Source organism: Strix uralensis, chromosome 4, assembly GCF_047716275.1.
Source record: "Strix uralensis isolate ZFMK-TIS-50842 chromosome 4, bStrUra1, whole genome shotgun sequence".
In the NCBI taxonomy this organism is placed as follows: domain Eukaryota; kingdom Metazoa; phylum Chordata; class Aves; order Strigiformes; family Strigidae; genus Strix; species Strix uralensis.
This window is the reverse complement of record NC_133975.1, coordinates 43686775-43712691: the sequence shown is the minus strand read 5'-3', so window position 1 is coordinate 43712691 and position 25917 is coordinate 43686775. Positions and strand designations below refer to the sequence as shown.

Here is a 25917-nt window from a genome sequence, read left to right as displayed (position 1 = left end):
GATTTCAGCAGAAGGAAAAAGGAACCAGACCAGACCCAGTCTGAAAAGTAAATCATTAACACAAGCACTTTCTCTAGGTGAGCATTTCATTCTGTGACTAGCTGAATTCTGATTCTTAAAATCAACAGAACAGAACAGAGGGTGTTGTGCTAATGACTCTGTTTACTTACGTTATAATCATACTTATTCACATATGATTAATGACTAAGTATACAGTGAATCTATAAAAACCAAGGACGTACAGTACCAAGCAGTGTTCCTGCTTCACTGCTACCTTGGAGCCTAATATACTTGGTATCGGTTTGATTGGATGGTTTCTCTCAATTCTTCAAAACAGAATAAGAGTTAACTATAACAATTTAATTTACCGAGCTGTTAGTTTTACTCTAGGAAAGCTATTATTTTCATCTCAACAGAACTTGAAGACTTTTATCAAAATGTATTGTGGAGATTATGTGAGTATAATGATCCATTCTCTGAAATCTTTCAAAACTTTTCACTGCTCTTGAATTGTCATCACACATGTTGGGACCCATTTCCCTCCACTGGTAGAAATTAATCTCAGGTGAAGTTAATTTATTTGTGAATTGGGTCTAATTCTGGAGTTTCTTACAGTATATATGAAGTGTCTGAAATGAAGATTAAAATATAAAGAATTATCAGTTTCTGACTCATAATTTTAGACTTTTCAAGAGAAAATAATTTGTCTTTTATCTCTTTGTGAGACTCTGTGAGTTTTCTATATTTGCACTTAGCTGTTACACATGACAAGCTTGAATACTATCACCTAATTGTATTAAAAATAAAAATGTGAGCTTTTCAGAAGATACCGATTCATGGCACTATTTTGGTGGTTTATATTTTCACAAGACAGTCTGTAACTGCATAAAGTAATGGAATAGCTTTAGCATTTATAAACATTGGTTTTGTTCACAATGTGAAAAATATTTTAAAGCAAAGAAATGCTACCTCTACAAGGGTCATAACATAGGAAAAGCTATCAATTATTGTTCCCCATCAATAAATTGTATCAATATATTAAGTGGTTTCAGTAGCACTCTGCAAGAAAATAAAAGTTCATGCTGCAATTTTAAATCTCCATTCTGAAAGCTACTATAGTTATTATTTCATGACAGCAAAATATGAAATTGCTTTTGGCACCTGGCATCCTGATAATTAAGTTCACTAAGGACTGTCATATTCTTTTAATTATTATTAATAGGAATAATGATTCATTTCTCTCAAATGCTTTTTGCATGTGCTTTCCCAATAATTTACAGAATATAGAATTTTCTAAAAGATGAACATTTTTCCCTTACTTATTTTATTTGAAAGTATAATTGCACTAATTATTCCAATCTCATCAGTAAAGTATTTCTTCCTTAAAATTATACTGCATATATTTGTTTTTCTAAAGTAATAGGTATTGAATGGGGTTTACTAATGTGTTTGATTTTCTGCAATTTGGGATCTTGTAATACTTCATCAGACCAGTTAAGAACTGAAAAGGGATTTTTTTCTTTGTTTCTTATTTTCTCTTATAATTACTATGCTATTAATCTATTCCTGATAATTAAAAGAAGACAGGAAGCATAACTCCATCTGACAAAGTTAGTAGATCCATTTCAGTTGGAAAAGTCAGGAAGTTCAGTTTCTTCTACTGATTTACTGAGACCAATTGTATTTAAATGATTGACACTGTATCCGCATATAGTATGTTGCCTGATACTAACAGTGGTACATTATAAAATAACTTCTAGAAGAAATTCTTTTGCTTTTAAGTCACTAAAATCGGTAATTATTATATTTGTAATAATATTGGTATAGTTTAATAGTATTATCAGAAAAGTCTAATAGATTACTCATTAACGCTTAGCTGTTGGAGATGTTTACACCACCTATTTTAGGCTTAATTTAATGTAATCGTTCTGCGTTAGTCAGCCTTTAGGAGCAGAGTTAGAGCAGAGAAGGAACTTAAGTTCCTAATTTTGATCTTCTGAATTGCACCAAAATACTCCAAAACAATTGATGTGAATACCACCCCTCTATTCCCTCTGCTTCTAAACATATAAGGACACACTGATTAGCCCTTCTTTTTTTTTTTTTTTTTTTTGGTAATCACAGAAGTAAGAGAGCAGAGAAGCAACTGTAGACAATGGGGTTCATATCGGTCTCAGGAAAGATATCAAAACTTGATTATAGGCTTTCTCTGAAAAGTATTGTGATGTATTCTCAGGTTGGGTAAATTTTTATTTTTTATTCGCATTTCCATGTGTTGTGGGGTGGGAAGGGAGAGAAATTAGGGGGTTTTATGAACCAGCACACTGGATCCTAACCAGTGGAGCAGACTTCCCTGTTGAGGCATCCAGAGAGAAGGGGGACATGTAGTACAGATCCCACACAAACGTTCTCCCCTGGATGTCTGGTTCCTCAAGATAAAGTTGGTCATGGAGCAATGGCAGCTTTCTCAGATGAGACTCAGCAACAAAACAGAAGAAAAATTACTTTCTAGCAAATCACAAGCAAGAAAGCAGGGCTTACACAGGACTGAGTGGTGAGGCTGTCACACTGGTTTCTTGTCTGCTCTTCTTAAACACAACCTTAGATTGCAAACAAGTCTTAAAAGCACACTTTAGACTTAAAGACATATTTCAAGGAATCCCAAAACATTAATATACCATTAATTCAGAAGCACGAGAAATATGAAAAAATAATTGGAAGTATTACTTTCAAAATTTACTTGGTTCTTTAAGATTATCTCCTCTATATTTTATGTTATCCATATTAGTAATTACATATGTTATATATGAACAACTGGATAGGATGGAGTCCCCCAAGATCAAGAATGAGATGTACAAAATGTTAACAGCAGCGTTTCTGCCAAATTCAGCAATGCAGGGCAACATCATTATCACAGATTACATACAGAAAATGGCTCCCCACAGTACCACAGAGGTAAAACTAACAGAAATTAGATAAGATGGCATCTGTGACCTCTCTAAGGTACATATACAGGGAAAGCTGGGAAGCTTTGGAAAAATAATTTTCTATGTTTAAAAGTACCCCTTCCATTAATTTATCATTAATGAAGTGTAACACATATAATAAACTCTCAGTAAATCAAAATATTCCTGACATTTTAATTTAATAAAGTTGCACACAAAGGATATCTTTGCAAAAGTATAGCTAGCTTATAGTATGTAGCTAGCTAATAAAGAAAGTATTTTATTTTTGTAGCTATTCCCTACGGGAAACATTCAGACTGACTTTGTTTGTTATCAGCAGAATGACTTACTGAACAAATATTATTAGAAGGTTGTTCATATTTTAGATTGTTTTTTCCATCACAAGACTGAATTGCCTGAACTTTACACATCATAATTTGATAAAAGCAGCCTTTCTTTCACTGATACTTTTGTTGAACTGCTTATGGCTTTGGTCAGGAAAATCTGTAACTTCCTCATTCTCGTACAGAAGGGAGGTAGAGTGCAAGTATCATTTTCAGACTTATGACAAATTTTACAGTACCTTTCCAATCTCGTTGTTTTGATTCATTTCACTAACACCACACAAACCTCTTCTGTCTGCACAGCTGTTTTGGAACCAGTTCCTTTCAAAAGAGTTAAATGCACATGTGGAAACACACAGAGATATGTATAAAGTGCCCACCTGGACCACCTCTGTGCAAAAAGATCTGTGGTTTTGTAGATGAGGGTATCTTGACATCAGAAAGAGAATTAAAATCTTTAAAGTAAAAAATCACTGAATCACCTATGAAGATTTGTTTGGCTTACCTTTACGTGCTTGGATACTGTGTGGGAAGAAAGCAAAATATTGTTGATTTTCTTCCTTCTGAATAATAGATATCCTTTTCGTAAGGATGCTGCAGAAGAAAGACAGTATGAAAACCTTTTCTTCATGCTCACATACAGCATCTGGTCTAAACTGACTCATATAAAGGCCAAATAGCTCTTGGAAATAACTTTCCTCATCTGCTCTTTGAAGCCATTTTCTTTCTAATGCAGAAAGCCCTGCCGTGCTGAATACTATGCTTGCAAAGAGTGCTCCAGCAAAATGGTGTGTATGTGATGAGGGATGTTAGAATCCAGATATCAAAATTAAAACAGTTTTTTAAACTGTGGAGTTCTTCATGTTCTTTCAAGTGACCATATCAGGCATTTCCCCCCAGTTTCTTCAGAAAATTTGTATTTCTATGTATTTGTCCATCCATCTGTCCCTACCAGTAACTTTGAATTTCATAGTGAATTTCTATCATATTCAGCAGAGGAACGGCAATCTCTTCCGAAGTTTTGTAAAAACACTGCTCAATGGAGACAAGGAAACCAAAGTCTTTATCCAGTTAAAAAAATACAGCAGTTTGAACTCCACAGTCATTTATTCTGTTGGCCTAGCATTAGCCAAGCAGTACATGCATACTTTGGACCCAGTCACAGGACAAACCATCTTTTACTTAGCCCATAGCTGAGTCCGAAAGGACCTGATGGATTATGAATGTAGATGGGGATTCAAGGAACAAAGAGGAGAAATTAACTGCTGCTGTTGTGGCTGGAGGAAGCAAGTAGGAATATAGAGTCAAAAGAATCTGGAAGAAACCAGTTGTTAATAGCTGCAGTGCTCACAGAACAACTTGTATCACAAAACAATGTATTTTAAAACAATACACCATCCTAATATCCACAAAATCCACATTCCTGCACCCAAACTGATTAACTGAATGTGACATTGTTTGGCCAGCAAACACTGCACTTGTGAGGATGGGTATTTTTGAGTGCAGACAACGTGAAGGAAAAGTTTAGTGTTACTGTATCCTGTCCACTGTACCTAATGAATATATCTAAACATATGCAAATCTGGCAAGAGCCACAGAAGAATGCATGAGTTTTTACAGGGTTCATTATGAAGACTGTGGGAACATGCCGTGTATTAGTAATGAGGATACATGAGGATAAGTGGATAAGAGAGGAGTTAGGAGATTATCTAAGTTTAACCATCATCTTGTGTAAAACAAAGCTTTACTGACAAAGTAATGTACATTTGACAAAGTTGTGTACATTTACACCAACTGAGGACCTTGCTCATATTTCTTCTTCATGCTTTTTAGATCAATATTTCCTTAAAACAATATTTAAGTATCTCCTCCCTTTTAAAAAAAAAAAAAAAAAAAGAAAAAAAAAGAATTACTATACCATGAAAGAGCTGAATACTGAGCTGTATGCACTGACTCTTATCTGGTTCCAGATGCTTAGAAGTTCAGCTCTGCAGTTTCAACGTATGCTAATGTCCCTTTGGAAAGGTGTAACTACATTCAGATACTGGTGAAATAGTGAACACCTTACTATGGGATCCACCCTAGATTATTATAACTGAAACCCATTTAGGGAAGGAATCTTTTTAATGGGATTGATTTATGACTGGTAAAGATAAACTGGCTTGCTGTAGCTTCCACACAGACATTATAGTTAGGCTCACTTAATATCCGTAAGAAACTGTATTTTCTGTGCAAGTATCAAAGACTGTCACTCCCAATAGTCAAATGTCTTAGGCTCCATGCTGATTATACCTTTGCTAATTTCCCTTTTTCCCTTTTGGGAAGTGAAAATGCATAAATAAATTGCACATGAAGTTCACAGTGGTGTTATACTGACAATGTACACAATTCTTACCAGCCTGATAACTCAAATAGTCACATTATGTACAGTGAACACCAGTCAAGTTTTGTGCCTGATCCTGCAAAAAGTTTAGAATTCTTCAATGTATATGTCTGGAATTGGTGTACACGCTACAGGATTGACCCCCAGAGCGTAATGCAAGTTTCTTTATCACTCAATCCCACGTCACTGAGGCCAATGAGTGTTTGATAATGTTTACTTACTTTTAAAATGTTATTGAAGAAATTCCTGTTAAATTATGACTTTGAAAAAAATGATAGAATGATTAGATTGAATGGAGGGTTGGTAGGTCATCTAGCCCAGCCTCCTTCTCAAAACAGGGTCAACACTGAATTCAGACCAAGGTGGTTAGATATTTGCCCAGTTCAGTTTCTAAAACCTCTGATGGCAGAGACTCCACAGTCTCCTCAGAAAACTTCTTCTACTGCTTGGTTATCCTCACAGCAAAAGATGCCTTTTTCACATCCAGCCAGAACATTGTTGCTTTGTTTTATGACTGTTGCCTTTCATTCTTCGTGGACCTCAGCAAAAAGCCTGGCTCCATTGTCTTGATGCTCTTCCCATAGGTACTGCAGAGCAGCCGTTGGGTCCCCCAAAGCTGTCTCTTCTCCAGGCTAAGTCCAATTCCCTCACCTTCTCCTCACAGGGCAAGTGCTCCCAGCCTTTTGACCACCTTGGAGACCCTCCACTGTCCATCAACAAGCTCTCCTTGCTTTCCTCAGCAAGTTGTAAAACAGTTTTGCTCACTAAGAGCATGAACCAAACCTCCCCAAAATCAATAAAAAAGCCTCCATTTACACTAATCATAGATTTGGACAAAATCCTACTACAAAGAATGTTAAGTGATCCAAAGTCTTCTCTGCTCTTCTCAACTTTCAGAAAGATTTCTGTTACTTCTGAATCACAGTTTTATTTTACTTGTGTGGGTGGGTTGGAGAGCATTGTATTTAGACAAATGATATTCAGTGAACGTACCCCTAATTCTTCCTCTGACATCACCAAGACAACCACAGCACAACTTTCACTGCTGTGGATTTAGCTTTGACATGAAGTGTAATTTCTGCTCACAGAAAAGAGCAACATAATGTTCATTTTAAGTGTGAAATTCAGGATCACAAGGTTGATGTGGGCACGAATCTTAGATCTTTTATTCCCCACCACCACCACCACCACATCTAGCCATCTTCCTGACTTTAGCAGTTTTGTATTTCAGCACCTATGTCAATTAGTTATTTTGTACTCCAGCGAACTGCTGAATCACTTTTATTTGAAGAAGGCAGACACAGAGCATACTTGGTTTTATTCTGGAGAGAATACTGCCTTGAATTTTAGTATTAAGTATACAGTAGCTAGTTACAGATAAATAATTAAAATGGGACTCTTCTGCAGAGGGAAACTCAGATATATTAAACCCAGGGTCACAGAAAGCAATAAGGACCTGGTCTGCCTTCCTTCCAGACAATGGAAGTAGTCCCTGACTCTTTAATATAAGCTGGTGTGGGTCTTAAAATAGCCTAATGATTAAGGACATACAGGACAATTTGGGTATTTTAGCAGATTTTCCTCTTTTAAAAAGTTTCACTGATTAAACCAATTTCAGCAGACTAAAGCTGAATTAACATTTCGAGTTCTGACCAGAACAGTTTAACTTTAAAAGAGCCTGCTTTTTACAAATCAAAGACACTTATTCAGTCTGTAGATGAAAGGCTGGAATTTAATTTTTAAATCATAAATTATAACCTAGAAGTGATGAACTACAATTAAATGACTTTAATTGTCAAACTATTTCTTAAGAAAGGGAAAGATGATGTCAGCGCAACCCTAGACTTTCCCCCCGCTCCCCTTAAGCCACTGTTCTCCTGATCCTATTCTTCTGAATTCTTTTGTCTTTTTGTGTGGCAGTCTAGCGCTCAAAGTGCACAACATGCTCTGTACTGATTTTTGTCACAGTTTACTACTGATCTTGTTGGGTGCATCAGTAATTTTTTTACCTTGCTTCTATCTAGGGTGGCTTCTGATAAAAGCATAGATTGGGTTCCCCCCCACCACCTTTTTTTTAAGATGATCATCATAGTAATTGATGCTCTGTCTCACAGCAGTTGCCACCTCATGTTTTCTGTTTTGCAGAGAAAGCTGTAGTGATTCTGCAGGTTTTTATTCACTTTGATTTATGACCTGCTCTCTGGTCCTGTAAAATATTTTCAACTAATCTTCAGAAGTTATTGTAATGTGATAGCTGCCTCAAAGCTGTTGGACTCTGATGATGGTACCAGTGCTATGACCTTCCTAATAATTCATCCTGATCAATGGGGAGCTGTTGCTTGAATTACTCAGAATCCTGTTGGACATTTCATTCAGGGTGTTTAAAGGTTTATTTCTTCTCTATGTAGGTAGCTTTTTTTCTTTCACATAAATTTCACTTGATGTTCAGGATCTTCTGGTGGATATTTGTAAGAATTAAATGTATTTTTAAAAATAAACATTAAGTAAGAAAAATCTCGACAGGGGAATGACTTAGCATCCCTGTAGTGACCACCTTAAGGAATGGGAAAGAAAACCCATGAGATCATACTATTAATTTCTCTGTGCTTCTCAGAGCTTAGGGTAGAAAAATATGTTGTGTAAGCAAAACAGAAATGCCCATAGACTCAAAACTGGCTGTCCTGATGTCAGAGTCCAACACTGTCTCACCAGGTTCTTTTAGACATTCCACCCACAGAGATTGTAATGTATAATATCAAATTTACTTATTTGAAGATAAGTAATTTTACACAGGATTTTTAATCTAGCAGAGTAGTAAAAAATGTACTGGAAACACAATACAAATGTAATACTGAGATCTCCATTACTGGTCTCTATGATATAGTCACTGTTACAGTGCTGGGCATCCCCAGTCACCAGGAAGGAATACGCAGGTTGAAGCCAGCTCAAGCCCATTGCTCTCTTCCAAATTATTTTGCCATTTTTTCAGTATTTATGCTCTGTGTTGGGCTGAGGCATGTAGTCACTCCCCTCATGCTGGTCTGACTAACACAGGGAGACTGAATGAACTCAGGTATAAACATTTACACCACCAGTTCATCCACTCAACTGTCGATAGTTGTTTATCTAAAACAAAGGCCATCTTCTGTCCCCTTTGTGTTGAGATAAAATCAGCTTTCTTCACAGCAGCCATGGTCAGTCACATCCTGCTTATTCCTTGAGCTTCATGGGCACACTGCCCTTGCCCAGCTCCTTTGAGCCTTCTTCCATTATAGGGATTTATCGGTCAGTCACAGCTGACTTCAGTAGAAATGAATGAAGTGAAATAGCAGTACATGTAACTACACTCAGGAGTTCAATCAACCCTAAAAATGCCCTGCTTCAAAACAGGGGAGTAGAAATTCTCTAACCAAAGATAATGGAAAGGAACAACCTATTCCCATGTAGTTGCCTGTTCCCTGATCAAAATTCAATCTGTTGTAATTTCATTCAGTTACAAAATGCCTCTACTGCTCTGCTCCATCAGTTTGTACAGTGATGAACACTGCTGCTAGGTATGCATTTCCTAGGCACGTTTAGGCATGCAAACCCTGTATAATTTTTCAGGGAAACATGATTTTGCACCCTGGGCCCTAGGTTCTGGGAGCAGGGCCCCAGCTTTCCCAAGGTGAGTGTTGTTTTGATGTATTTTCTCATTTTCTTCAGGAAATCTCAAGCAAAAGAATGTTGTAACCACTGACTCTTCTAAAATATGACAAGATTGTAACAAATCTTTGCAAAACAAAATGCCTGCCACAACCCCCAGGCTGATTATTGTAAGAATTCAGTCATGCTCAACAACTTAAAACTACACCATCTCTTTCGTGCTTTCACTCTCCCCATGAAACTAGACCAAAGGGCATTAGAGCCGTCGTTTGCTCAGAAAAACAACCCCTTGGATTTCTGCATTGCTTTTGAAGCAAGTTTTTTCATTCTCACCTGCCGTGTAGCATCTTGTTACCACAGGACAGTAGTGCCACCTGCCATCACAGCACTAGGGTCCCATCCTCTGTGACAGGTGTATGGATTTTCTACACGGGATTTACTTCAGAGAGGCACAGGCAGCACTGCAGCATCCAAGAATCAATCCCTGGCTCCACTGAACTGTCTACCAATACATATCCTTGTCTTTACCTTCCACGATAAATATCATACAGCACTCTCAAATTATTTGCTACTTGGAAAAAAAAAAAAAAAAAAAAAAAAAGGGCTACAAGACACAGCAAGCGGTAGCCTATCACTGTGTAATCACACTGAATTCAGACCCAAAATTACCAAAGTTCAGCTCTAAAGGTTTGGCCCAGACCTCCTTGTGCCCATATTTCAAAAATTCAATGAAAGCAAGTGGAATAAGTTTAATAAGTAATAAACTCCTGAAGATTTTGAAATGTGCATAAAGTGAACCAGGAATGCTTCTGCAGGCTTCTCAAAGACTGAAACTATGAAAGTGGTTACAGGATAAAACTAAGATAGGTTGTGATGGGATAAATCTTCCTCAAGGTTAGACTGTATAAACATCACAAAGTAGCAATGTACTTTCTTCAAGGTATACAATGTTACAACAATGTGAGCTTTGCCAGCAATAAGACATCATTAGTTCTTCCGAGGATCCTGATAGAATGTACGCTGTAAATCCTAGATCTCAGTTCAGAGAACTGTTATATACTGGCAAAATGCTGAATTTGCTGAGAAACCACACTGAAAATCCAAATACAATGTACACTGAAAATCCTCATTAAAAATAATAATCTGCGACAAATGTCTCATGTGGGATTGAAGACAAAGTCTTCACAATGTATACACTATAAGAAAATTTTAATTAAATTTTAATTTGTTTAAAAACAAACAAAAGGATGAGAGCTCTTTCCCATAAAGGACTTGTATAAAAAAAAAAAAAAAAAAAAAAAAAAAAGTGGTATTTTACTGTATCTTTTAAAAGTTTTTCCTTGAATCTTCATATTTAATTTGGTTCTACTTAAAATAATTGTGTTCTTAATTAGATCCTGGCTAGGAGACAGGTATTTACTAGATCAGGTTTAATCTAATGATGGTGAACCCCAAAAAATGAGATGGTGAATACTTTATAAAAGAAGTGTTCAGCAACTCTGCTGAAACAAGGGAAAATTGAGCACATTCAGAAATCCATTATTTTGCCTGAAAGATACATTACAAAGGCTGTGTTGAGTTTTTTTGGTGAAAAATTTACAAGCCTGCAAATTTGTATATTCAAAACTGGGTTTTCTATCACCAATCCCTCCATTAATTTTTGCAAGCATGCATTCATGCAAAGCTCTTCTGGGTTTTTTTGACTGCTTCATGAATAAAGATATATATTCAGAAATTACTAATGCTTGTCTCCATTCTGACTGAGAGGTGATATCTACTTCGAAAACCACTTTTACTCATTTTTTTGTTCCAAGGACTATGCAGGATTTCACCCTTAAAGTATTCACCAAGTTAGTCACTTATTTCTGACTCCAGTGCAAGTATCATAAATGTTGAAAAGATCAGTGACTTAATGGTTCATTTTGTGACACCATAAACCTGAATGTGTGAAATACTTTGAGATAAGTAATCATTACAGGAATTGAACCTGTTCAAAGCTGACGCAGAGATGAAGAGCCAGCACCAGTATTTTAAATCAGATATGAGTACATACACACATGCTGCATTTCCTCTCCTCCCCACCACCACCCTTCTGACCAGCGAGGGCTATGACAAGTTCAGAGAGCACTTAAACTGGATGCCAGATATGCTTATGCCTTCTAACTTTGGTTTGAAGTGCAGGCTCAAACTCTTTCAACCTCGTATCTCTTACTTGATTCCAACCAACATCTTATGCGTCAGGATTAAAGAGAAGGCAAGGACAGGAGATGTTACAGTGGGGGTCTACTACAGGCCACCCGACCAGGAAGATGGAGCAGGTGAAGCCCTCTATAGACAGATAGGAGCAGCCTCACGTTCACAAGCCCTGGTCCTCATGGAGGACTTCAACCACCCCCATATCTGTTGGAGGGACAGCACATCAGGGCACAAGCAGTCCAGGAGGTTCCTGGAATGCACAGACAATAACTTCCTTCTCCAGGTGATAGAGGAGCCAATGAGGAGAGGTGCTATGCTGGACCTTGTTCTCACCAACAAGGAGGGGCTGGTGGGGAGTGTGAAGCCCAAGGGCAGCCTTGGCTGCAGTGCCCATGAAATATTCAAGATCCTGAAGGCAGTGAGGAGGGTGCACAGCAGGATCACTACCCTGCACTTCAGGAGAGCAGACTTTGGCCTCTTCAGGGATCTGCCTGGCAGACTAGCATGGGATAAAGCACTGGAGGGGAGAGGGGCCCAAAAAAGCTGGTTGATATTCAAGGATCACCTCCTCCAAGCTCAGGAGCGATGCATCCCGATAAAGAGGAAGTCAGGTACAGCCTCCAGGAGGCCTGCGTGGATGAACAAGGAGCTCCTGGACAAACTCAAACACAAAAAGGAAGCCTGCAGAGGGTGGAAACAAGGACTGATAGCCTGGGAGGAATACAGAGGAATTGTCTGAGCAGCAGGGGATCAGGTTAGGAAGGCCAAAGCCCTGTTAGAATTAAATCTGGCCAGGGATGTCAAGGGCAACAAGAAAAGCTTATATATGTACGTGGGTGATAAAAGGAAGACTAGGGGAAAAATAGGCCCTCTTTGAAAGGAAAGAGGAGACTTGGTCCCCCGGGATATGGAGAAGGCTGAGGTACTCAATTAATTTTTTGCCCCAGTCTTCACTGGCAAGGGCTCCAGCCCCACAGCCAAAGATGCAGAAGACAAAGGCAGGGACTGGGAGAATGAAGAACCACCCACTGAAGGAGAAGGTCAGGTTTGAGATCACCTAAGGAACCTGAAGGTGCACAAGTCCATGGGACCTGATGAGATGCATCCACGGGTCCTGAGGGAACGGGCAGATGAAGTGGCTAAGCCACTATCCACCCAACTTGAGAAGTTGTGGAAGTCCACTGAAGTTCCCACTGATTGGGAAAGGGAAACATAACTCCCACTTTTAAAAAGGAAAATAAAGAGGACCCAGGGAACTACAGGCCAGTCAGTTTCACCTCTGTGCCCGGCAAGATCATGGAGTGGATCCTCCTGGAAAGTATGCTAGGGCACATGGGCAATAAGGATGTGATTGGTGACAGCCAGCATGGCTCCACGAAGGGCAAATGGCGCCTGACAAATTTGGTGGCCTTCTATGACAGGGTTACAGCACTGGTGGATAAAGGAAGAGACGCTGACATCATCTACCTGGACTTGTGAAAAGCTTTTGACACTATCCCGCACGACATCCTTGTCTCTAAATTGGAGAGACATGGGTTTGATGGATGGACCACTCAGCGGATTAGGAATTGGCTGGGTGTCTGCACTGAAAATGGGCAACAGCTCAAAGTCCAAGTGGAGAGCAGTGACAAGTGGCATGCCTCAGGGGTCAGTATTGGGACGAGTGCTGTTTAACATTTCTATTGGCAACACAGACAGTGGGATTGAGCGCACCGTCAGCAAGTTTGCCTACGACACCAAGCTGTGTGGTGCAGTTGACACACTGGAGGGAAGGGATGTGCCATCCAGAGGGATCTGGGCCTGTGCAAATGTCATGAAGTTCAACAAGGCCAAGTGCAAGGTCTTGCACGTGGGTTGGGGCAATCCCAAGTGCAAATACAGGCTGGGTGATGAGTGGATTGAGAGCAGCCCTGTGGAAACTGTATGTGTATGCATTACTACTGAAGGCACAACATATAAAAGGCTTTCAAGTGTATGTAAAGACAGCAAACAAAGAAATTAATTAATGTAATCAGTGTAACATCCAAGTCTATGAAGTATGCATAAAAATACTCCATTTCTATTTATAAAATATATCCCATTTTTCCTTGAAATATAAATTTCAAGTTAACAGTGTCATTTTAATCAGATGTATTGACTAAGACCAGGAATCATCACAAAAGATAACCTTTATACTTGGTATGCCTGGAAAAGCAGATAGAATCCTCAGAGAGTCTAAAAATGTTAACCAGGTGACAGAGCTTTCAACTTCAGTTATTTTCTTCTGTATACGTATGGGTCTGTGATTCTATTAAAATGAGTACATCAGTTCTGTTTATTACTCACAGATTTCTTAAAAAGAATAAGAAAAAATACATGGAATAAAGTACCACTGAAAATGAACTGACAGTAATTTAATCAGTTACAAAGCAACTAGAAAAATGGTGTTGCCTTCTACATGGCATATCAGAAAGCTATCTCACACTTAGCAGTAACATTTTTTCTTTAAAATATCACTAGGTTTGCATGCTACCTATGTATCTCATTCATCATTTTCTCACTAGTCCTTTCAAATTAGAAATACCATGAGAAATAGATAATAAAGACTGTCAGAGATATCATGGATTAACTTTGAAAGACAAAATATTTTCAGAAGAACGTTGCTAAAGAGATAGATACAAAAATGTGGTTATTTTTTAATGAAAAAAAAAATAGTATTAAAATTTACATTTTTTTCAGGCCTAACTCATGCTAGGGGCAACTTCCTAAAATATGGTCTCTCTTCCTAGGGCTTACTGCAAGTTTAAGTTCTGTTTAAATTAAAAACTTTGTATCATGTTCCCCATGAAGTAGACAATTTAATGTTATGATTGTTGGTTTTCAACAGAATTATACATGCAGTGTTATATATGTAAAATGCCTCAATTAAAGGCTGCTTTCTCCTTTAGCAGATACAAGGAACAATTTTTCCCGCTCCAAATTTTAACCCTATTATGGATGCCCAGTTGCTAGGAGGAGCCCTACAGGGAATCAGTGAGTATCTTGACTGATTCTAACACATCTTTTTTGTCAGAAAGCTCTCATAAAATAACAAGCATTAGGCAAAATAAAAACTCATAGAATTAGAAGTGTCAACATGTATCTGTTAATTCTCCGAGGTATCACAATAAGACACACTGGTGATGTTCAAATAAATCATGTATCTGCATTCACAGGAACTAAGAGGTGATTGCGATGAATCTAAAACCTACTCCAACACTTACAGTAATGAATGCTTTCCCTGAGAAATCAGAAAAAGAAAACAGAATTCTGTGTTATGTCACTACAGTGAAGGAAAGGTTTTTAATTGTAACTTCAACAATTAACTATTACCAAGGACTGTTAAGTCTTTTAATCAGTGATCAAGAAATAAAACTAAATGGAGTAGAAAGTTTAAAGAATTTATTATCTTTCACTCATAAGCAATTTTTGCTTTCAGTCTATGTCCATTTTATGAGTTTCATGGAAATGAATCAGACTGATGTTAAATCAGTGTCTTGCTAAAAAGCTGGTGTAATTTTGGCTAGATGATCCAGAATAAAGAGAACTAAACCTGGTGTATACTAAGCAAACACAGACTTCCTCTGCCAACTTAAAAAAAAAAAATGTATTCAATGTCCAATTACATTTGTGTCAAAATGGAATCTGTCAGTTATAGATTATATGATAAAATCTGCCTAACAACGCTGTAATAGGTACAGAACATGTATCTGTAACATGTATTTATATATGCACCTATGTAACAATGACTAGTAGAAACTTGAGAGACTACCATATTCCATTCAGATGCTAGCTGATGCCCCTGCTTTCCAGCCTAATTCATCTCTGCTGCAAGTGTGATAAAGTCAATTGATTTACACTTGGAGATGCATTCATGTTGGAATGTCATTAAAATTCTCGGGCATCTGAAATTACCAAGAGCCAACTTTTGGGATGAAAAGAAAAAAATTATAAAATCATTTTCAGAATATGTTAATCGTTATCTTCTTTTTCATAAGCAGTACATACTGATTCATTATAGAAGTTTAGCAGTATGCTCTAGCCATCAAGCAAATCAAGCTTGGTAACCTTGAACAAAATGTCCTTGGAAATTGGTTAAAATATTTTTTAAAACTTCATAACTTATTTTATATAGTTCCTCTAAAAGCATACATCTTTCAGTTTATCAACAAATGATCTGACCATAATTTGTCATCCCCATAAAAGGATCCCTAATCCTGAAATGACAATTTAATCAGTATCAACAGGACATACAAATATGACTTTGCAGGCTCAGCCACAAATTCTGCTAGTGTGCCTAGTTCTGAATAGATGAAAGCCTCTCTCTGTTTTATTGGTGCTTTCAAATCCATTGAGCTTGAGAGAGATGGTGATGCATCTGCTAATAACAAACTACTTCACTTTTTGCTGGTATTACACCAGCAAGTGAAAGGTACATAAGCACAGTAAATATAACTGATGTTATTGATCTAATTTTTTCAAGAAATTAGGTTACTGTTCTTGAACAAAACATGAAAAATCACAACCGTAAGTAAATAACAACACTTTGTTAACTTAGAGTCTGTGTTGTGTTTCCTTTACAGGTTGTGAAAAAGATGTGTTGATTGATATCCTAACGCAGCGTTGCAATTCACAGCGGCTTATGATTGCCGAGGCGTACAGAGACATGTATGGCAGGGTACGACAGAGCCATTTTGTACTTTCATTACTTCTGTCTCTCCTGTCTCCAGGGTGGTTGGTCAGCCCTTCTCTCAGGTCAGTCACTGGAACCAAAAGCCTGGCAGACAGCTGGCCGTCACCAACAGATTGGCACAGAACCTCGCTCATGTAACTATCGACACCTCTGACAGTTTCATATTGTCATTTATATAGCAGTAGGAGTATGTCTGCCACACACAAAGTTTAAAAAAAAGACATGGAAAGTTTCTTCTTCTGTAGTTCATTCTCTTCTATTGACCAAACCAGAATTTCTGGATAAATTTTCTTTCTCTATATGCTTTTGGGAGTTTCTGCATTACTTTTTTCAATTTTTTGGAATACATAATAAAATAGTATTGTATTTGGGTTGAAACACCAAAGAAAAACACCATACCAACAAGTACAGGTAGTTGTCTCTTACCCATGCACTGATTAATGTTCTCATCTCAAGCACTGACATTCTCAGAGCTCATACCATATAACCCCATCCCTACACTAAGCACAATACTCCTCTGAGCTGCTTAATTTAAAATTTATGAATCTTTGAAAGGTGTTTCAAAAATTTTAAGACATAAAAAGTTAGTGCTTTTTTTCAAATGCATTTTATCCATATTTACTGTACATAACAAGGTAATTTTTGTTAAATGAGTTCTTAAACATACAGAGATAGATATCCTCATTCTATTTTCAGATCTACTATTCCTAATCAAAAGTTAGAAGGAAAGTTGCAATGCCTGCATTTTCCTCAGTTATCCCATCTATATAAGGGTGACAATAATAGCAACAACTTTTGTAAAATCCCTGTGAAATCTGGTGATGAAAAGTTCTGTATGAAACTAGATCCTACTGGAAAGCTAAAGAAAAATGCTGTGATTAAATTGACCAGATGTGCCCCTTCCCTAATAGAAGCCAGCCAAACATTTAAACAAAATCTAGCTTTGTTCCTTTCCTGAAGCCTGAAAAACTAACAGCTCACTGGAAAATGTCTTGAAGGTCAGTGTATGCTTGCCATTGAATTGATCAGCATGAAAGAGGACAGTGAGTTTGCAGAAAACCTACCACACAGCCATCAGCCTTAATTAGAGTTAACTAGAAATGGTTCATTCAAAAACTCCACATTAACTGGTAGTCTATTACAGCACCAGTTTGTTAACCAGTAGAACAGTGTGTTTTCTTCTTTGGGTAGCCAAGCAGTTTTCCAGAGACAGCCTTTGTGCCACCTGTATACCAAAATACCTCATAACCACTGACCTCTAAATATGCTGAAACACCCCCTTACTCTACTAGAATAGGGGGAAAGAGAAAAGCTGGATTTAATCAGTGCAGTGGGTTAATTCTTTATTGGTACTCACCTAGAGGAGATCACTGGCTTTATTTGGTCTGTTATCAAAAATCAAACACACAATATTTGTGGTATTTTAGATGCAGCCTTGAATGGGTATGTTTTAAATAAACCATAAAATGACAATAACCGAATCACAGGTATCCTTACCTTCCAAAGACTGTGACAATGATTGAAATCATTGGATCTGAATGATTGGAAGTGTTTTTCTATTACAAGGTATTTATTAGATTACCATTACACATGCAAACCACACGAGTTCAGCGTTTATCCACGCAACATTCCTCACTGAGTTTGTTTTACTTATAGAAAACTAACGCATGTTAAGCTACCCAAAGGTGCCTGTGATAGTAAAGCAGCCAAGCCCATTCTTTCCAAGTCTTCATTTATCTCCTTAATCACTGGACAGTGCTCCTTCTCTACTCCATCCATTGGAGCTGGCTGGGGTTTTTTTAACATTTTCTCTAGAGTGTTTCAACTAGACCTATCAAGGGAAAACATTTAAGAGCTCCATATAATGTTTCATCTTTAATTTCTACCCTCTGATATATGAAGATGTCCTAGAGATAACACTAATGATATCTCAATAAAGAATTGCCAGACATCCTTCAGGAACAGAGTTATGATTTGCCATATTTAGTATTCATATAGAACAATTATTGACTTGCTCACCACTGATCTATTTGGATTTTCTTTTCAAATCCCAAATAAAAATATAAACAAATAAATAAATCCCTATGAAAACACCTCACCTTTAAATTTATACCTGTCAGACATATTCAGTCAACCTGAAGTGCTATAAAGCCAGTGGTCACAGACCTAAAGATCTAGAAGAACTAAAAAAGCCAAAGAAAATCTCAGATGTCATTTTTAAGAATTTCAGTCTCTAAAACTATGAATAATAATAGAAGGGAAAGGCAAGCAAACTATTTTTATATTCCAGCAATGGGCTAAAGAAAATTCTGAAACTCATGGAACATCTTGCTTATACACCCATAATTGTAATTTAAATGAATCCATTAAGCATTGGGTAATAGCGCTAGCTATATCAAGATACTCTTGACAGATTTAGAAAAAAAAAACAACACCTAGCTCTACTGTTTGCCATGTGGAAACAGGACAGGGGTCAGTACAAATTACTCTAATGTAGTTCACAGATGAAACAGGAATGCTGATTTTTTTTGTCTCACCTGTGACAGCAAATATACTGAAATGGCTAATCTGGTTAGTGCTCCATGCAGTTTATCTGACTGATTCCTCAAAAGTTTGCTATCTTGGGCAAGAACTGCCAAACAGGATGGGATGCATCTTTCCCCAAAGTGCTGCAGTTTACACTTCAGAAGATACTTTAGCACACATCAGTGATAGCATTTCACGGCTGTAATCTGTATTAATAGCTGTAATCTGTATTAATGGATATATTGCACTGGGCAAATGTGCCATTTCGCAGTCCCAGTTTATGAGTGGTAAACTCTGCATGACAGAGAAGACAGACAGCTAGGCAATACGATTTTAGCCTTCTCAGTTTAATCTATGGTAAATCTGTCAACTGAATGCTTCACCCTCTTAATTTCAATTCAGTCTGTTCAATATGGTAGCTACCATGCCCATTCATTTGACCAATGTAAAGTGTGACACATTAGGAGAAATTTATTTTTAAAAAAAATAAAACCCTGAACTAGCTGCATGATTCAGACATACAGACAAGCTTTAAGATTCCTTCTTACAATTAGCCTTCAAGGATTTCTTACAGCAGACAATTAGGAAATGTTAATAATGACAACTTAGAGTTGTCTCTTCTTATTTTTCAATACTTCACTTGCCTTAGTTCTGATTGCAGGAGTAATTTTTAATTAGTATCCATTTGTATTACTAATCCATTTTCCCACAGGCATGTTGTCAGAAGTGAAATGTCTTAATGAATTAATTTCTATTCCATGTGTGATTTAGTAGTTGTCAAATGCATCTAATGTGCATTCACTGAAGACTGCGTATGTTTCTTCATAATAAATATAATTTTTAATGTGTATATGTCCCCCTTCATTGCTATTCTAGCTAATAATTTAATTCAGATATGTATCAAAACCAAAGTACAGGCCTGAAAAAGATGCAGCTCTGAAAACATAATAGGTTGTATCATGGGAACCATTTCTGGTGCTCCTTTAAATTCAAACTTAGGTCAGAACATACCTGACAGCTGCCTAGTGCTGTACACAAAACATAAAAAAAATGAGTGCACTAGTATCTACTTAATCAGAAGCAGCAATAGAATAACTAACAAGCTTTTGGCATTTGCAGTGTTTTGAAGGATGCTACTGGGAAAGGGGAGAGTGATGAGGAAACTCCCATCCATTACTCAGCTACCTGGCAAGCGAGTACTGACACAAATGCAAGGGAAGGGGTGGGGGGTGGGGGGTGTCCTTTTTATTAATCCAGCATCTCTCAGAAGTAGTGAATTCTGTTTGAATGTAATATATACATAAATTGAAGCACATAACCTTCCAGTAATCCAAGGCAGGTATTTTTATGTACTAGGAGTAATATGGATGATTTTTTAAATTATTCACATAGTGAGTAACACTGAAAAAAGGACAAGAAATCGCCTGTGTTCTATGGGATTTCACTTCCAAAGGTGCTTAGCACTCACAGATTCACACAAGGAATATGCCAAAGGAAGCTGCAGATGCTCTGCCATGGTATTCAGGTTTCCAAGCCTTTAAGTAATAGTTGCACTTAAACGGCATAATTTTCATCTGTATTCTAGTGAACCAAAAATCAACAGTCCTATGTGGTCTACTGGTTTATGTGTCTATTATCATCTCACTCATACTATTAGAAGAAACAGGTACTATTTAAAATAATATTTTTCTTACTTAATTTTAGCCAGAATTCATCTTCAACAGTTCATCTTTATTCATATATGGAGAAAACCACTAATACTTTTTTAAAACTGTCTTCATAAAGTGTGACTATTGAAATAATCCTGTCTATGAATTTTCTTTTTCTTTTCAAGGATTTGATTACAGACCTCAAAGAGAATCTCTCTCATCACTTCAAAGAGGTCATGGTTGGCTTGATGTATCCACCTGCTTCCTATGATGCCCATGAGCTCTGGCATGCCTTGAAGGTACTTGTCAAATTCAGAATTGCTTAGTCACAGTCACTAATTACAGTACTGAACATATATTGAATTGATTTTTTTGACATTTAAATGGTTGATAACTGCTGGAAGTTAGTACACTGGAATAGTCTACTACACAGTAGTACACTAGGTCATCAGAAATACAGTGCTATATGAAGTTTATTCATCGGTATGCTAAAAACAGCATAAATAATATCCTTGTCATGTAACAAATACAACGCATTTAACACCCATGGTAAACTCAGATGATGTCAGCGTCTCTTCCTTTATCCACCAGTGCTGTAACCCTGTCATAGAAGGCCACCAAATTTGTCAGGCACCATTTGCCCTTTGTGGAGCCATGCTGGCTGTCACCAATCACATCCTTATTGCCCATGTGCCCTAGCGTACTTTCCAGGAGGATCCACTCCATGATCTTGCCGGGCACAGAGGTGAAACTGACTGGCCTGTAGTTCCCTGGGTCCTCTTTATTTTCCTTTTTAAAAGTGGGAGTTATGTTTCCCTTTCCCAATCAGTGGGAACTTCAGTGGACTTCCACAACTTCTCAAGTTGGGTGGATAGTGGCTTAGCCACTTCATCTGCCCGTTCCCTCAGGACCCGTGGATGCATCTCATCAGGTCCCATGGACTTGTGCACCTTCAGGTTCCTTAGGTGATCTCAAACCTGACCTTCTCCTTCAGTGGGTGGTTCTTCATTCTCCCAGTCCCTGCCTTTGTCTTCTGCATCTTTGGCTGTGGGGCTGGAGCCCTTGCCAGTGAAGACTGGGGCAAAAAATTAATTGAGTACCTCAGCCTTCTCCATATCCCGGGGGACCAAGTCTCCTCTTTCCTTCCGAAGAGGGCCTATTTTCCCCTAGTCTTCCTTTTATCACCCACGTACATATATAAGCTTTTCTTGTTGCCCTTGACATCCCTGGCCAGATTTAATTCTAACAGGGCTTTGGCCTTCCTAACCTGATCCCCTGCTGCTCAGACAATTCCTCTGTATTCCTCCCAGGCTATCAGTCCTTGTTTCCACCCTCTGCAGGCTTCCTTTTTGTGTTTGAGTTTGTCCAGGAGCTCCTTGTTCATCCACGCAGGCCTCCTGGAGGCTGTACCTGACTTCCTCTTTATCGGGATGCATCGCTCCTGAGCTTGGAGGAGGTGATCCTTGAATATCAACCAGCTTTTTTGGGCCCCTCTCCCCTCCAGTGCTTTATCCCATGCTAGTCTGCCAGGCAGATCCCTGAAGAGGCCAAAGTCTGCTCTCCTGAAGTGCAGGGTAGTGATCCTGCTGTGCACCCTCCTCACTGCCTTCAGGATCTTGAATATTTCATGGGCACTGCAGCCAAGGCTGCCCTTGGGCTTCACACTCCCCACCAGCCCCTCCTTGTTGGTGAGAACAAGGTCCAGCATAGCACCTCTCCTCATTGGCTCCGCTATCACCTGGAGAAGGAAGTTATTGTCTGTGCATTCCAGGAACCTCCTGGACTGCTTGTGCCCTGATGTGCTGTCCCTCCAACAGATATGGGGGTGGTTGAAGTCCTCCATGAGGACCAGGGCTTGTGAACGTGAGGCTGCTCCTATCTGTCTATAGAGGGCTTCACCTGCTCCATCTTCCTGGTTGGGTGGCCTGTAGTAGACCCCCACTGTAACATCTCCTGTCCCTGCCTTCTCTTTAATTCTGACGCATAAACTCTCAGTTGGCTCCTCATCCATCCCCTTGCAGGGCTCCATGCATACGCCATGCATATGAGGAATATATATATATATTACATATATTCCTAAGTAGGAATATATTTGAAATACAGGTTTCTACGAACAATTTAAAGTCATTTTTTATTTAAACAGGTAGACTATGCAAAAGTGCACTGTGCATTGCTCCAGCAGAGATCGTTATATCTATATATTGTTATATCTGAGAAGTGCAGCATTACTTTCTTCTAGAAGTTGTGGTTTCTACTAACAACATATTTTCATATTTACTTCTTTCCACACAGGGAGTAGACACAGAAGAAAAATGTCTAATTGACATTTTAGCCTCAAGATCTAATATGGAGATCTTCCAGATAAAAGAAGCCTACTTAATGCGTAATGTCCTTTACAAGTGCACAGTAGCAGTTATACTATTTGTGCTCTGGATATATTAGCACACATGAAGGAACTGAAGTACAAAAATGACTTCTCAATAGTAACTGGTTCCCTTCTCTCTCCTCTCCCATAACTATACATAAAAGGATGAAGCAAAATGTTTAGCACTGAAAATACATCGTAGCATTTTTGAGATGTATTGCTGTCTATGACATTTGAAATACCTGGAAGCCACATTTGGGGATTTTCAGAAATTTTTGCACACTGCATTCAAAAAAGTACATAAACTGTATTCTTTCAGAAAATGCTTACTCAGGCTGGACACCAATTACCTGCCTTGATGGGGCATTTCCAAGTCTCCCACTGCCACACAGCAGCAGCAGTGGGTCTGTGCCTGTGGGTGGGTGGACAGGCAAGCCGGGGCAGTGGCTCAGGCCCCTCGGCAGGGCGGAACCCCCCAGCAGGGCCCAGACAGACCTGCCAGCCCCATGGCTAGGTCCATGTCAAATCTGCACAGGTTACTGTGGAATAATCACCATAGAAAATGGACAAGTATTTGCACCCTATTCATTTATCCTTTGTTTGGTAATCTTCATTAGTACTATTTGGAGCATGTTCATTTGTGATTTATATGTTTTTGGTTTAACCTAGAATATAACAATGATCTTCAGCAAGATATTGATTCTGAGACTTCAGGTCACTTCAGAGATACACTCATGAACCTTGCTCAGGTACTGTAAAAACAAGTAGTATGACATACATTTCTTAAAAAATCATAACTTTTGATATTATTTGAGAAGTCTTAAATTTTAAGGTGACTGTGGTTAAAGATAGTTCAATAGGGCTACAACTTTGAACAAGAGAGGGGGGAAAGCAGAAGTGGAAGAGAACTTGAATTCCTTCATCTAGTTTGACTTTGATTTTGGCTTTCAGATGGAGGCAAAGGTCAACAGACTATTTTATTGAATAAGTCCCTGGATATCCAACTGTTAACTCAGCTCAATCTGTCTCATCTCAAAGGAGTCTACTTGCTTGTACAAATGAGATTTTCATTTTTAAAGCTCTGTTTTCTCCACTGTTAGAATATATGGTTCATAATCCAGTCTAGGTATTATGTAAAAATGGAGATAAATCCACATTTGACTATGAAGAAAAGTATTAAATAGTTATCTGTTTTAAACATTACGTTCTTTGTGCTACTGCATATTCTAAAGCAGAGTATGTTTGCATGACTATCACACACCAACTTCTGCAGTTTTACCAGTCTGCAGTTTATTGCAACAAAGTTGGTCATCCTTGTCAGATCATGAGTTCCCATTCTCATTGTAGTCACTGTGCTCATTATCTTAAAAATCTTCTGTAAAACCAGAGTAACAAAGAATGACAAAAGGACTTCCAGGAGATAACAGCATGTAAGGTATATCTGTACTTTTATAGATGTGTGTCTGGGGAAAAAGTTCTTACTAAGATTTGAAATAGCAGCAGGCTTCACTGAGGTACAGAGATAAAGAGCAGATGTTTCAAATGTAGAAGCTGTAAACAGGAAATACTTTTTTTCTAATGTTGGATGTTTCTTCCCCATAATAATGAAAATCTTCCTTGTTTAAAAACGAAGAGCTACAGGTTAAGCAACCTCACTTCTCATCTTTATTAAAACCATGGGACACAGTTTATTCATCAGAAGAACAAATTTAAAATAAATCATCTGAGACTACATTATTAGTCCTTATTTTCTGAAACCACAGATATTGATAAAGAGGCATGAAAGCAGCAACTTCTTAGCTAAAAAGATCTATGCTATTTTTCTCAAAATAAAGAAGAGTTGCAGGAAATTCCAACTTTTTACTCAGTTACACTGTATACTTCTGAAGACTGTTAGTTGAATCATCCATGTTTGGATGTGATCTTATAGAAAAACTCAGTGACATTTAATTAAAATACATCTTTTCTAGTTCTAGTACCATGAAACTTACAGATGATTATTCTATAGCAACATTTCCAATGCAACTTTTAATGCTTTTTTCAGACACCCTTTGCTCTGATTTCTATTAAATCTTGGGGTTGATGAAACACACATCTGACTACAGATAGAAGTAAATGTGTTTCACATATGGAGAGCAAACTATTCAATTGCTATAGTGTGGTATTTACATTTTTCATGTCCACACTGAGGCAGACTAGAAGTTATAGGTTATAGGCCTTCCTAAATAGATTAACAGATCTACAAATTCAGGCTAACTAGTATTCTAGTATGAGACAAACAGATTTTTATTTTAAATCTCTTTTTTGGGGTATTAATTGAAATATGATAATTTTCTACAATTTAAAAAATAGTTATACATATTGTGGGAGTCTCCAGCAAAACTATGCCAAGAGTAGTTACTGTTAAATGTTACTGGGAAAGTTGGCATTTGACTCATGTAGAGTTATTATTTAACTTATTTTATTGTTCGCTTGTCTGTCTTTTTTTCCTGTGTTTTCTCGTGTATGTAAATTTATGCAGTCATTCCAGCATAATTTCCTTCAAGTAATTTATCTTGTTACAAGGAATTCCACTGTGTGAAATTCTTACAATTTAATTAAAATATAAATTAACATTTTTAAGAGGGAAAAGTTACAAATCAGTCATTGTACAAGTTGACAGCCAATACATAATTTTAATCCTCCCTTGCATATATAGGGTAAAGTGACTGCAAATTTTAAACTAAATTGTTTCAAACACGTATCATTAAGGCAGTGATTACATGCAGCTTGAGATTGTTAAGAGTTCTGCAACCAAGGATGATGTGTATCCTTACAAGATGATTATGGTCAAAAAGGAAATTCCAGAAGTTGTGTGCTCTTCTCTTTTCCTAACAACTATATAATTCAGATCACAGCACGTTAATAAAGCATATCAGCTGGATTTCTGTAACTGAAAAGCTATTAAATGTATGGGAAAATTAGAAGTAGTCTTCTGTGGTTTATGTATCAAAGTTGTCAATTTCCTACTCTTGGATCTTAATTTTAGACAATGATTATGAGCAAGCAAAATCTCTGTTATCTGATGTGCTCTCTCCTATGTTTGTGCAGAGAGAAAAAAATATTGAGAAAAGATTCTTCTGGTAATACACATATTGATAAGAAATAATCAGT

General features: G+C 37.7%; 1 protein-coding gene across 1 annotated transcript in view; it reads left to right on the top strand.

The window, feature by feature from the left end:
- Positions 1 to 365: 365 nt before the first annotated feature.
- Positions 366 to 25917, top strand: part of ANXA10 (annexin A10) — a 33349-nt gene continuing 7797 nt past the window's right edge. The window contains exons 1-6 of the mRNA XM_074866522.1: positions 366 to 455; positions 14441 to 14525; positions 16115 to 16209; positions 20585 to 20698; positions 22692 to 22782; positions 23434 to 23513. Coding sequence (XP_074722623.1) covers positions 438 to 455; positions 14441 to 14525; positions 16115 to 16209; positions 20585 to 20698; positions 22692 to 22782; positions 23434 to 23513 — 483 coding nt within the window. The 5' untranslated portion in view covers positions 366 to 437. The remainder of the gene's footprint in view (positions 456 to 14440; positions 14526 to 16114; positions 16210 to 20584; positions 20699 to 22691; positions 22783 to 23433; positions 23514 to 25917) is intronic.